This window comes from Clavelina lepadiformis, chromosome 6 (genome assembly GCF_947623445.1).
Source record: "Clavelina lepadiformis chromosome 6, kaClaLepa1.1, whole genome shotgun sequence".
Classification (NCBI taxonomy): domain Eukaryota; kingdom Metazoa; phylum Chordata; class Ascidiacea; order Aplousobranchia; family Clavelinidae; genus Clavelina; species Clavelina lepadiformis.
Genome location: NC_135245.1, coordinates 2,472,289 through 2,486,534, shown reverse-complemented (window position 1 = coordinate 2,486,534; position 14,246 = coordinate 2,472,289). Strand labels below are relative to the sequence as shown.

The 14,246-nt window shown below is 35.7% G+C and overlaps 2 protein-coding genes across 2 annotated transcripts; one reads left to right on the top strand and one right to left on the bottom strand.

Moving 5' to 3' along the window:
• Positions 1 to 238: 238 nt before the first annotated feature.
• Positions 239 to 7,285, bottom strand: LOC143462757 (ankyrin repeat and SAM domain-containing protein 4B-like). The gene is made up of 10 exons (XM_076961017.1): positions 6,051 to 7,285; positions 5,776 to 5,882; positions 4,699 to 4,924; positions 4,430 to 4,542; positions 4,229 to 4,349; positions 3,923 to 3,994; positions 3,309 to 3,469; positions 2,335 to 2,459; positions 1,587 to 1,708; positions 239 to 1,302 (listed from the first exon to the last, which is right to left on the bottom strand). Exons 1-10 carry the CDS (start codon positions 6,105 to 6,107, stop codon positions 1,156 to 1,158), a joined length of 1,251 nt encoding a protein of 416 aa, XP_076817132.1. The 5' UTR covers positions 6,108 to 7,285; the 3' UTR covers positions 239 to 1,155.
• Positions 7,286 to 9,146: 1,861 nt separating this feature from the next.
• On the top strand, positions 9,147 to 12,936 carry LOC143462337 (uncharacterized). Its single transcript, XM_076960465.1, has 5 exons — positions 9,147 to 9,320; positions 9,419 to 9,572; positions 9,765 to 9,916; positions 11,036 to 11,243; positions 11,565 to 12,936. The coding sequence occupies exons 1-5, from the start codon at positions 9,179 to 9,181 to the stop codon at positions 11,701 to 11,703; spliced, it is 795 nt and encodes a 264-aa protein (XP_076816580.1). The 5' UTR covers positions 9,147 to 9,178; the 3' UTR covers positions 11,704 to 12,936.
• Positions 12,937 to 14,246: the final 1,310 nt, after the last annotated feature.

Below are 14,246 nucleotides of genomic sequence, written 5' to 3'. Positions count from 1 at the left end.
CACGACCATCGTGACACAATAAGCGGAAACAATCCAACAAAGCTGATGTTCCCGAGCTAGTTAGACAGATAGCGGAAGCACAATGGGATTGTATGCAAACAGTGAGCTCAGCACCAGCCGATTTCGTTCCGTTGAACAACCTCGGAAAAACACACGATTATGTTGATGAAAAACATGATTCGAGAGTGTCTCTAAGTTGGAATGTCATTGAGCCGTTGCCCTCTTGCGACCCTTCACCTTAACGTTAAGTCAATTGTAATTCAAAAGGAGCAATTGTTCACCAAAATCACCATTAAAACAATACAATGATCTAAAAATAAATTGATTGCAACTTACTTTGGTGCAGCAAAAAGCGTTACAATTTACTCCAATGCACAGTACCTAACACATACTTAACGAGTGTACTGGAAAAGTATAACGCAGAATTATACACAAAAAAAAGACTCCTTTCAAAAAGTAAGCAGAGAAATTTTCCCAGACACAGTTAAAATGATATTTCTGAACGAGAAAAATCATTTAACGTGAGAACATATGGTAAAGTGATTAACATTATTCGGTATGAACAGGATGGGTCTTTGGAGAAGAACTTGCGCGGCTCCCAGCAAAAGTATAGCATGCTTGTATACAAATGGCTGTAAAAAGTTAATAAGATATCATATTTTGTCCAGAAGATTACCCAAAGAGCCTTCGTGATGTAACAACACGGGCATACCTCAATAACAACTTGAAAATCAGCACAGAATTGACAGTGATTACTTAAAAACAGTGATTAAAAAGAAACTTGATACAGTATGAACAGCAGCGGGAAATTAAAATGATTTGCAACGATAAATAATTCCACATATCAGAAACCTTTCAGCGATTTGCAGCAATAACGATAATACGAATTTAATTTTATACCACACTACAAAATACGAGATAACTAGCTAAAAGAAGAAGATTGATCATTAGATTGCAGTGAGATCACAATGTTGAACGAGTTAAGGAACTTCTAAAGATATAAAGAAAATGGAATTACAAGTAAAATATACAGGAGGACATAGTGTAAAACACAAGAAGAATGCATAACTGTGGCCGCAGGTAGCATTAATTCAAAATTAAGCCGGACATTTGACGTGGTGTCTGCAGCCAAAATTGTTGCCTTTTGCAGAGCATTCAGAATAACGTCACTTCTGATTTTTTTTGTTCTTTGATGGCTTTCAGTTGTTCTAAAATCTTCTTCCTGGGCCCGAGAGGAAGTCCAATTTCTTTTAAATCTTCATCGCCGCAGAGGAAGAGTGCCTCCATGTCCATTTCGTGCTCCTGCATAGCAATAGATAACAATGCAGCAAGAATACAAAATTACATATTTCTACTGGGAGAAAATAAAAATTGTTTAAATGAAATATTTAGCTTGAAGCATAACAATTTAGCGTAGGTCACATGTCGGTGGAAAATAAATTCAAACAAGTTTATCTTGAAAAAAAAACAATTACAAAATACAAATTTCATTATGCTGCTTTATGCAAGTTCACAAAATAATGCACGATTAAAAACAAACTTGCTTAAAAGCATCATCTACTTACTTAGAAGTGTCATGTACTTACTTCAAGTAGGCGACGGTAATTGCTGAGCTTTAGCGAGCCAAGTAATTCGACAAGAGGATCAACTTCTTCCTCCTCTTCACTTACCTCTTCGTCTGAGTAATTGATGTATTCATCCGCTTGTTCTTGGAAAAGAGCACACAACCACGCAATTGAATCAAATTTTTTCATAAAAAATGCAAAACAAGGCATACGAGATGTGTTGCATATTATGACCAAGAACTACGCTTTAAAACTTAGCTGGTGTGGATATTATATCACACTGTGATGTTTTAGTGTACCTGAGTATATAAAAGCTATAAAAGTACTGGGTACAAAGCATTATAACATATGGCAACATTCAAGCGTAGATAATACGGTTATTTATGAGGTTGTGGTAGCCTGTGAAACGCTTGTAAATAAATTATTTACCAAATGTAAATAGACTTAGCACGTGGTTAAATCCAAATTTAAGAGGGCGAAAACACAGCATCTACTTCATGCACAAAGACAAGTTTTGTAAAATTTTTACATGCATGGAGATTCTTAATATAGCACACAGCAAAGAAGAAATAAATTTAACCGACAAACATTTGGCTGTAGAAAAAACATACACAACTTATACATTTACATGGGTTTAAACTTTAAAGTAATAAAATCAAACTACTCAGCTTGTATCAGGAAAACTTTCACAAAAAAAAAATGTAACTGATTAGCTAAAAGTCCAGAGGAAACTCCATATTAACACCTGATTACGAAGTCAAAGTGGTACCTGGTCTTTTGGCAGAAGGTTTTACCGACTCCTCTTCGTCTGATTTTTCACTTTCATCATCCTCGGCAAGACGATCAGCTATTCGTAGCGCAGAGTACATGGCACTTACACTCTTCAAGTTGGGTCTGAAAAATAACGACCAAACACACTAAAATTATTTTTGTACACTTTATAAATTTTGCTTGATATATGCAGAAGAAATGCATTAAAAAAAAGTTGACCAATGCACTGATACTTAATTAGAGGGTCTATGGCGGTAAACTTTTTGATTTTTAACCAGTGCCACGTTTCACAATATTTACTGCAACATACAAAAGTGATTTGTGAACTTAGTTTTCCAAAAACACTTTAATTTTGACGTATAAAACGATTTTGTTTGCTCTCTGGCGTTTCTTTTACATTCCGAATGTTGCTTGCTAAGTTACTGGATAAAATACCGTAAGTCCATAAAGTTACTACATCAAACAATTTAGCAACAGAATTTGAACAGCCACAAAAATGAAAAAGGTTTTCTGCAATTTCTCATTCCTCGTCTTAAGTGCGGGCTAGATTTGTCAGTACACTTTAATCATGATGATGCCTCAGACAATGTGCGGCTTGACATTTAAGCAGCCGAAAGCCACAACAAATTGTGAACCAAGTGTAAGATCAAACTAAAATAACCTCGTAATGACAGATCTAATTTTCAAAAAAATGGTTTAAATTTATTATTATAAATGGGTTGAAATTAAATTCATCAAATTTAACTTGATATCAAAAAATTCTCTGCATGGGCATTTTAATAAGACTATTAAGGGCACAACATGTACAATATAATAATAAAATGAATGAATTTGGCACTGGTCAAGATCTGCAGAGGTTTTGCAACAAAATATCACAAGTTTAAAACATGAGTCGGCACAAAAACTTTGGATCGCAATCCATTGCTTGAGAACTCATGACATACAGGGAATACACAGTTTTCTTGATATTACCTTAAAGCCATCGAGCCGAAATTGGGTCTCCGGTCACGTTCCTCTTCATCTTCTTCATCTTCCTCAGGAAAGAGTCCTTGCACTGGCAAGCGCCGTCCCGGGGATTCAGTTTCTTTAACGACCGACATTTCTTCAGTTTGTTTATAAACGACATTAACATCCTGCGCATAAAAATGAGCAGCATGAAGATTTGTCAAAAACTTTTTAAAATGTATATTGTTGGCTTGGTGGTGTACAAGTTGCAGCAGCTGAGTCAGAATTAAGCAATCAGAGTTTGGACCTGGTTATGTTCCACTATCGTAGCAATGTATTTGGGCAAGGAATTAATGACAATTACATGTTTTAATGGTTCCAGTGAAATTTACCATATTGGGGCAAGACTGCATACAAAACTAAAATACCCTATTAAAAATGGCAATTTTCGTAACTGAGGCTCATTTGGTGAAGGGCCAGCATTGAGTTCAAAACACACAAACCCTTTTCTCGGGTTGAGCTTAAAGACTTCAATAACGCGCTGTTTTGGATGTGTGGCAGACAACGTTCATACATTTGGCAACATCCATCAGCTGTTAATTTACACAGAACTACGATGAATGCTTAGTGCTCATGTATACCTGTTCAGATGGCACTCCAATTACAGCTTCAGATACTTTTCTTGTAGGTTGCTCAAACACTGAAAATTTTTTCTGCAAAAAAAGTTATGTTTCAGTTTGCAATATTGCAAAGTTGTTTAGAAAACAAAAAACAAGTCTTCAGTATTTTTGTTTATTTAACTTTTATTTCATTTATACTTAACATTTGTATTTTTCTGCTTTTTTATTTAATTTACCTTGTTTTTTTTTTATTCACACATAGAAACCAGAAAAAGTTCCAAATTTTATTTCAAAATTAATCAACTTCAATTAGAATGAAACACGTACCGTTGACATGAAACCTGATTTTGCTGGCTTTGAACCGAGAGTTGCAAAATGTGAGAAAGTGATTCTACGTTGTCTCTCAGCGGTAGGATTTTGAACAGTTGATAACCTGTGACTGTCGAAACTGGAACACACAACACAACCTCATTAAAAATACATTGCATGGTATTAAATGAACATAAAAAGAACTGAACATCTGCACACCCGTTTGGCTGTTTTAACATCTTCTTTAACTGTTTCGCTTGTAATGTTTCAAATTTCTTGTTGCGCTTGTTTGCTTTTTCTTTTTCCTTCTTTTCAATCGCTTCTATACGAGTCTGTGAGTAAATTATCATTTACCGCTGAGCAGATTCTCCCCTTGAAATTTTGAAGTTATCACGAAATGACAAAAAAAGCTAAAACTCACCATCTGGCTCTTACAAATAAATCGCACATGACTAGCCAACAACCCATTACGAAAACAAAAAATTTACCTTTGACCTTGAACTTTTCTCTTTGTTCATTACTTCGTCAAGATATTTAACAGTTTCGGTTTGGTTGCGGATACCGGCGGATGCCATGGCAGTGTTGTAGTCGTTATCAAGTTGCCAAACATTAGCTCCAAATTTAACGAGAAACGCTACTGCTTGGAGATGTCCATTTTGTGCTGCAAGGTGTAAGCTGGAGTTCCCGGTGTGATCACATTTGTTTGGGTCTCCGCTAAGAAAATACAAGCTGAATTAAGTACCTAATTTCATCATTTCCCATCATTTGTAAGACTTACCATCATGCAGATTACAGAACAATATAGGAACAATAGTCGAAGAAATACATAACTAATAACATTCCCAAAACTTCAAGTATGTACTCGGCATTACTTTTTTGCTGACTTCATTTGACTATCAATGATTTATAGATAGATTTTGGCTTAGCCATGTTAACCTCTCAGAATAAACATAAAAACAATAACCAGATATCGTACCACCTTCAACGTTAAGTAGTATTTATTCAACTTTACATACTTAGCAAGTTTAGGTGGACCAGGTTTAATGATAGATCTGCGTTACAAATTGTCTTCACTTTTAAAATGTTTTGCTACCTATTTAATATTTATCAAAGCTTACACATCGCAAACCTTGTATGAGTATAAGTTTAATTTTTAAATCTAGCTGTCAAGTCAAGCAAATACTATTTTTGAGTATAGCAAAGTTAACTGAAATATAAAAATTGACGATATTTTAATATTTAAGTCAACTAGATACGATACCTTTTGGCATATCGACATTATTAATTTATAACAGATAAATACTTGAGCAAAGCCAACATTAACTACATGAATAATGTAATACATTAAAAACAACTCGACTACAGCATCAAAAAATCAATAACTTAGTTCTATCTCCTGGAAAGATCAATCTTCCCACTTTGTTTTACCATTTATGTATTGTTAAAATTGTCATTAGTTAAAATATCATACCATCAGGCATAAGTAGGTTTCCTTGAAATGCACATAGTAGGATCAGTATTAACAATCACATGTAGTAAAAAGTAAATATTATGTAATAACTTACCCTCTTTTAATACACAGTGTGAGAGCCTCCAAATTGCCATGATAAGCAGCCCATAGCGTGGGAGTCATGCCACTATCATCTTTTTCATTCAACTGGGTTTTGAATGCCTTTAGTAGATCAAGAGCTTGGATTAAAAACTGTTACAAATTGTTGGTTTCAAAGTATATACGTATATATAAGACATGAAATATAACCAACATCTGCATAGGCTATAGGTGTGTGTGGCTAACTCAAAATATGTTTAAACACTCTAAATTAATTGTTTAAACACAAACCTGCTTTAAAATGTCAAGGCGGCCATCCTTGGCTGCTCTGTGGACGTGATCATTCATTTAACGGCCTGTGCCAGCTTACATCAGTAAAAAAAAAGAAAATCTAAGCTTTGTTATAAAATTTCAAAGTTACGAAATAAGTTTAAAACGTGCTTTCCGGTCCTAGAAAATTTGCAAAGTTAGCAGCAGACGTGAATTTTTTCTGGAAACTGTGTAGATAGTAGCTATTAGATAATTAAATGTGCTCCAATATTCTAAACTATTATCACAGATAAGAATTCACTGTGTTTCAAACCATACATGTGGGTGTGAAAAGCATAAATTTTATCCAAAATATGAACTATAGACTGAGTGCCAATGGGAGTAATATAAGCAGCTGATAAATCAAATACCGGAAAAAGCTCAAATCCATCTTAATGTCTATTAGATGTAGTCATGTTCCATGCCATACCTGTAAGACTATAAGTGTATGGTTGGATGGGTAACATTTTTCATCGCCCTACCGTTAACTGGTGCAATATACAGATAGTGAGTAAGTTTGGAGGCGTACTAACTGTTTGACAACTCTACTTAGGTCTAACTAATAAAGTAACATGTTGTACCTCACGTTTTACTGTTTTAGGTCTAAGAACTTTGTCGCTTTCCCTGTTTGCCCAGTTTAGTAAGGATGTGTCTTTTTGTGCTTGTAAAAACTATAACAATATATGAAACATCATATTGCTCCCGACAGTAAGCCCAGCTGGAAAGTACAGCAGTTATCAACAAAAAATCCTACAAGCAAAGACGCAAGTTTTGGCGTGATGGGGTGCACTGAAGCCTTAATTATTTGTTTATTTATTATAAATTGGCAATCAAACAACCAGCTTTTTTGTCAGTTTATTGTAATTCGTTGTGAAGATAAAAAAGTTTGGTGTGCAAGTTGATAAATCTCGTGTGTGCAGGTGCCACGCTTTCCACTAAGGCAATATAGGTAGAATAGTATCAAAGTATAAATGTCAAATGATATCACTAAAAATACCAGGATACGTCAGTGTGCAACCTATACTTGCTACAGTCCAGATTATAAAATTTGCTAAGCGTACAGAGGATAAAAATTAATTGTGCCTATGGCTATTGTTTCATCTTGATTGCTCGAGGAATTTCTCATCCAAAATCAGCAAACTTTCCAAGCTGGTCTACAGTAAGTTACGACTGAAAGGCCTTAAGCTAGATATAAGTTATAACTAGCCTATTTTAAACAATAGGCTAGCTTTACTGCAGTAGTATTAGTGTAGTCTATAGCCTAGCTTAAATTCAACACTCCTGTTCTGATCTCTTAACCTTTATAGGCTAGGCTATAGGTAAATAGGTTAAACGAATAGCATGAACTTACAACGTTAGCTAAATTTGACAACCTTAATTGCATTTTTGGAAGTTTCAAGCCTTCTTTTCCGTTTTTTTTTCTTCTGGAAAGCTTGTATAATGCACCGGATTTCTCAAGTGCAGAAATTTGGCTTAGCTTGTTAATATTGGCTATAGACCTATGCGCCGATTTTCTGCTGCAAAATTGTCGTTTTGCCCTATATATTATATTATATTTACATAATTGTAATTAAATTTTGGCATTACATTTATTGGCATATTTACCCAGCGCACCAAAAGCAAACTTTCCAGTATGGTTTTTTCTTGGCTAAAGTTTAACTACAGCCTATCCCTAGTCTGACTTGAGTTTAAAATAGAAAAGAGTTATGTTTACAAAATGACGTCGCATGGCAATAATTGTTCATGTGTGACCGTAAATATAAATGACAATTTAAAAACATTGAAGGGTAAGAGCTTTGCTTATTGGTTTCGTCAAAAAGAAGGTATGTAGTATCCATACGTTTAATAATGAAAACCTTGACGCCTTGACACATATTTTTCAGGAAAAAAATTACACAATTAGGACATTATTTTTGATCAAAGAATCGACATACCTTCTGAATAGCTTACAAAAATATATAAACTAAGATCATATTTTATATTTTTGCAACATTTTTTAAATGAAGCTTATATTTTTGTAATTGGCTAACATGAGTAACGTAAAAATTATTTAATACAAACCTCTTAAAAATCCGATATTCTACAAACATGGTCAATAGGCACTTGAGTGTTCAAAGGGCTAAATTATTCCACTTGAGAGATATTAGGTCACATATAACGCCGAAATGTTGAAAAACCTAACGAGGTTTCTTTTCAGAATGTAGTATGGCGCATAAAGTTACTTAGTTTGATAGAATTTTAGTTTATTCTCATTGTATGCCAATTTTGCGGTTTTACAACATGAGGGCTTGCAAGATTGAGTTGGTTTTAAGATTATTCTATGAGCATTTATAAATTTTTTTCTTTCGACTTTTCAAGTCTTGTATTTAAACCAATTACATCGTAATTACAGTAAACCAAAAGACTGCAGATTAACATTGTAGTATGACGTAAAACGTGCGGTCTACATCATAGGATGTATTATCGTGTGACCAGAGAATATAGTTGACAGCCAACAGTAGGCCTACTTGGTGTTTGGACAAGCTTGTTTCGAAGCGGCAGGCCTACCGCCTACTTCTACTATACTTACACCTAGGTCACGTTTTTCCTTGAAAACCGTAAAAGCCTGTTCAAGAAATCGCAAAAGGAGTAGGCCTATTTCCCACTTCGAGCGCTGTTGCGTTAACAAGCCACTAATATGAGCTATCGATAGTAATAGTCGATACTTATCGCTCAAATTTGGACAAGCTCGCTCACAGCAAAAGCTTTCTGATATCGTCACACAATAAAGGCAATCGCTGCGATTGTTTATTATTGCCTTCAGTAAGTTTATGTGGGGGAAGGCTTATATGTGTATTAAGTGGTTGCAGGCAGTCGGCGTCCAATTAATTGGCATGTTTGATTGTATGGAAAACGCTACGCAGAACCTTACAGAGAGCGAACGACAGGGCTTTTTTAGGACTTAAGGCGGTAATAAGCTTAAAGACTTACTGTATACAGATTAATCGTAGGCTGTTACAAATGATAGTGATACCGTACTGATATGAAGTTTGAGTTAAATTTATTACCCATTGTATTCATACGCTTACATTATTTCGTCACAAAGATGTTAAGGACAATATTATGTTTAAATGTATAAAGTTTTGAGGGAGAGGTTTTACCGTATTAGTCTGCTACTACGACATAATACTGAAGTACCGCATTGCAGCATGAACAAGAAACTGGTGTTCTTGTTTTGTCTTGTTCATGGAATCACTGGAGACTTTCAATCAGGTCCGGTCGTTAAAGAGATGCCCCTGTGTCACTACGAACAAAGACAAGCTTGTAGAAACAGATTTGATTAGAAATCAATTTATTGCATACTTGTGTAGATTCGCGAGCAAACCAACTAAACGTGGAATTCCAATACGCCAAGTCAGAAGGTTGGAACCACGCAGTTGTCGAGAAATTTCGACAAGTTTTGGCCACGTATTCCTCAGAGCATTGCGGGCAGAATACGTCCGATTGCAATATGGGAACATTCGAGTGGGTATTGCCTATGGCTGTGCATTGATTGAGGAATGTCTTGCATAATTTATTCATTCAAAGAATGATTCCATTTGGTTGTATTGCTGAGGCGTAACTGCTTCGAAATATTCTGGATATTGTTATGTTTATCATATTACGATATTTTTTTACGTACATTGATATTTTCGTAATGTGTTCTCATTATTTCAGCAACTTTACCGAAAGCGACGTGAAAATTCTACCGAAATATCCAAAAACAGTAAAAAGCACTGATTCTGTTCTACTGTTTTACGTCATGTTACCTAAGAACACTTCACTTGACAGAAACAGTTGTTTTGTGCTTCCCAAGCAAACTGCGGGAGGTGAGTGTTGGTTATTGTAAGTATTTCAGGTATCGTATGTTTGGGCGGAACCATCCTAAACACCAAGGAATGAAATGACTTTTAGTAAAAGGAAAATCAACCACGTTTAAAATTATTGACCAATATTAATATGTTTTGATGATCTGCTCAAAAAAGCTTTAACCCTAGATCGATTTTAATCGTTGTCACGGGATAAACAAACAAATTTTTGAACTCAAATCTCCAAAATGTTGGGGTACAAATGTTGAGGTAGCGACCGGCTCTGCGTCCCAGCAGACCTCTTATGAATCTTATGATACGATACGGTAACTGTATTTAGCGTGCATTGTTTACATTCTTGAATTATATATCTGACAACGTTATAATAAGTCATATGTTCATATTCATCCATAATTTGAAAACTTTGTAAATTTCCTTTGTTAGTTCAATTCATACCTATTAGGTTTAAGATACAATATTTTATAGACGCATCGCATTAGGTATAAGACCTTTGAAAAATTAGAAAATTAAGCAGCTATCACAGGTACCACAGCAGGTAGTGTTTTGAACAACTGTTTGATGCATCGTTAAAGCCATTAAGCCGAAAGCGTCATTCTTGTTTATCCTATTTTGTCATAATTGACAAATTTGAAAAAAGCAGCAGGCCTGAATTTAACCACGTATTTCAAATTCAACTGCTCACGATAAATAGTGTGTTTCAGAAAAGAGTTTGGACTACAATAATATCTTAAAGTCGTCACTAATGTGTAACGCGTACGAAATGCAGTACACCAAATCGTAAATACCAGTGCTAGGAACTACTGGATGCAGGTGTGAGATGTTCAAGCTTGTTTTTACCAAACGTTATCATTTTTACTGTCTTCCCAGCTGTAAAGCTCGCATCTTGCGCGCTGCTAAAAACCCAATCTATCAAAGACAGCATACGTTTAATTTCTTGTCATAGTTGAGTTTAAATGCCTAAGTGATTTGATCATATTCCTAGGCATTTTCTGTAATTGTTATATTGAATTTAATGCAGGCTTGGTATTCGGGTGTCTGTCCGTCTCCGCTTGCCTTCTTTGTAAACACTTCTTAAAGTGGTTTCCCTATTTAGCCTTTAATTTCTTCTATTGGTTATAGATATTGTAGATCAGAATCGGGCGCAACTAACAAGCGAACTGCAATCGTCATCGGAGTTAAGGCACGCTTTTGCGTTCAGGGTCTCGTATATAAACAACGTACTTGCGCTTGATCCGGACGACGATACACTGAATATCATCATCACTCCCATCGCTTTCGGAGTGGTTCTGCTCATGATTTTGATCGTTATAAGCCTTGAATTCAGCAGGTAAAAATGAAATACAGTAAGTTTTGGTATTTCTGTGGCTTAATGTTAAGGTACTAGTGTTGTGAATTGCGATACGATATTTATAACACACCTTTAAGGAGACCTTGCCGTTTTTGTTGGTTCAGCCAACGGACGACTAAACTCACGGCAACCCAACCAGCATTTGTACTAGGTTGGATGGTCCTTGGGTTAAATTGACGTGGGTTAAGTTGTACGTTGGTTGAATTGCACTGGATTGAATTGAATGAACAATGTTTTCAATGCTTCAATGTAGTTTATCCACAACCGTGACAGTTCCTTACGTTAGTTTGTGAATGTTAGATCAAAACAACGAAAGCGCGAAGTTAAACTTATTCAGGAGGAGAAACTTCGCCAGCGTGAGGTCTCGGAGCACTCTGTCCCTAAAAACGGATCTCCGTTTCAATCAGGATCGAGCTCCGTTCTCCAGCAAACAGTTTAAATTCCAATTTCCTATCTTACTTTCATTGCTAAACTCGAATTTGCTTCCTTATAGGAGGTTTTATTTCAATGGTCATAATGTTGATATTTTTCCGTCATCCGTTCTTATTTTTGTCTGCTTGTTATCTGCGGAAGAATCACCTCTGTTTTTGGCAAGATAGAGCGTTGTTTTTGAGATTGTGATGCGGAATGTCTCGGGAATGAGCTTTTGTGTTGGCTAAAATTTACCTTGTTGAGCTTAGAACCTATTAATTTTGAGGTAGTTTAAAATTTGCGAATCTCATCAGCAGCGCTAATTAGATTTCATTGGCCGACGGGAGGTGTTTATCATGAATATATGCCCTTCCAAAATTTTATTGCTTGATTACTGACGAGCACCAATATCATGACCTAAGTTATTTTATAGGTTCGCCATGAATTTCGCTTTCGTTTTATTTGTTGGTGCAATTACTGTTGGTATGCTTAACGAGATTTCTTTTTCATTTAGTATATTGGTCACATTTGTTTTCATATGCTATCAGTGTTAGTAGAATAATTGTGCAAGCAAGCGTCGGTGTGTCCTCATCTACACGGGTCAGCGTATTATTTTCATCAAAGGAATAAGTTCACCACGAAACCATTGACGGATTTAATAAGACCAAGACCTTATTGGTTAAGTATATCAGTATAGCGAAAATATACAGCAACCCATTGCTTTGATGAAAGTTTTTAGGCCGTTTTGAACTTATTCCAGTGATGATTATTCTGTTTTAAATATAAAAACGCATCGCCATCGACACAGTATATCGCTGTTTTAGGCAAATTCCTGTAATTTTAATGTGGTTTCACTTTTGCGTATTCGATTTCTGATGTTACCAGAATTTTAGGTCATGTTCGCGTTGTTCACACGACAGGATTGTTCAATCTATTATTGATGATATAAGCTAAGGACACAATTGCGACCTTTATGGTAATTTAGTGTTGCAACGTAATAAAATTTATGACGTCAAAGACAGCTGCTGTGGTTCACGTTGCTACAATAGAAGTGGACTTTCCCTTTATGCGCTAATCTCTATGGGCGATTCTATTTTCCGATCTCCCGTAGGTGAAATTGGATTGAAGTGTAGTATGAACAACGCACAGTTATCCAGTATATAGGGGTATACTTTAGGAGTTAATATTGTCGGAATTAATCGCTTAATAACAGGTCTATTTGAATAACTGCCTAAACTGTACACCTTTTAAAACTTGGCGATCTGTTAAGAATGGTGTTTGTGCTTAAATTTTGTTTTATACTGCGTACGTACCTTAATCAATCATTTTATTTCCTAAATATATTGGCTAACAATCTTTTCGTTTTATTATATGTGTTTGTTATCTAATAACGAGTTTTATCGATTTATCGAGGTCGGCTTTGTTTGCCTGGAGAGACCCAAGACTGGGAATGCTACCGTGCCGACATTTTGAAACCTTTGCAAGTGCCAACAAATTAGAGTCGAAGTGAGCTAAATAGTCACGTGGCGAGTGACGACATATTTTTGGTACCAAGCTCACACTCTCAAAATACAGTCATGTTTAAAATACAGTACAGTATTATCTTTTGCTGCCATTCTTTAAAAAAGTTGATTAAAATTACTGTTGCCATGTTTTTTCTAATCTAGTCACAAAACTAACTTAAGCTAAGTGCCGGCCGGTAAATCTTGAAGATACTGTAACCATCGATGACATGTCATTTTAAAAAGCTTGGTGGCAGTTGCCATCGAAACCATCACGTGGCGTCACCTTGTTCTTTGCTGATTCATAACATACAGCGGCAGTCGAGCAAAAAAGTATTAATCAACGTTATAGGCTACATAACTGGGCAAAGCCAGTCCTAAAGTGCGGGACCCAATTCAAGAATTGATGCCTGATGGCGGAACCCATTTCCTATTTTAATTAACTTAATGTAATAATGATAATGACGTAAACTAAATACCAACGTTTTGCAAAACAGCTCCCATAAAAGCCTTGCGTCGTGATATATTTTCACCAAAACACTTACTTTCTCGAAAAACAGCAGCAACACATACAACAGCAGCGTTCCTTAGTCATTTGGCGAACCGATCGACGTTTTGCAGACGCACTGGGTACCGTTATTTTATTAGCCCAGATGTGCTTAATAAAATCCTTGTGATACAACAATGGAATCGCACTGAGACTCAACTATAACGTAATCTGGAGATTTTCGTTAAAAACAAATCGATGATGCTAGTCCCATTAAGGTTATACGTTATTGCATTTTAGACCAGGCAAAAACGAAATTGGAAGGGTATGGTAGACCACGATTTGTACTGCGGTATAGCGCAGTATATGGTACCAGTTTTGCACTAGATTACAGTTTTGAAACACTGGTAACGCCAAAAATTCTGTATGGTATCGTAACATTTGGTATTAAGATGAAGTCGTGTTGGAATTATGTAGCCCCACCCAGTTGCTCACTCCTAGCGTTACTGTGTCACATCTAATAATGTGCGCTCATTCTTTTTCTTTAAAACTCTTTCTTTACAATCTTATTATTAAGTCATA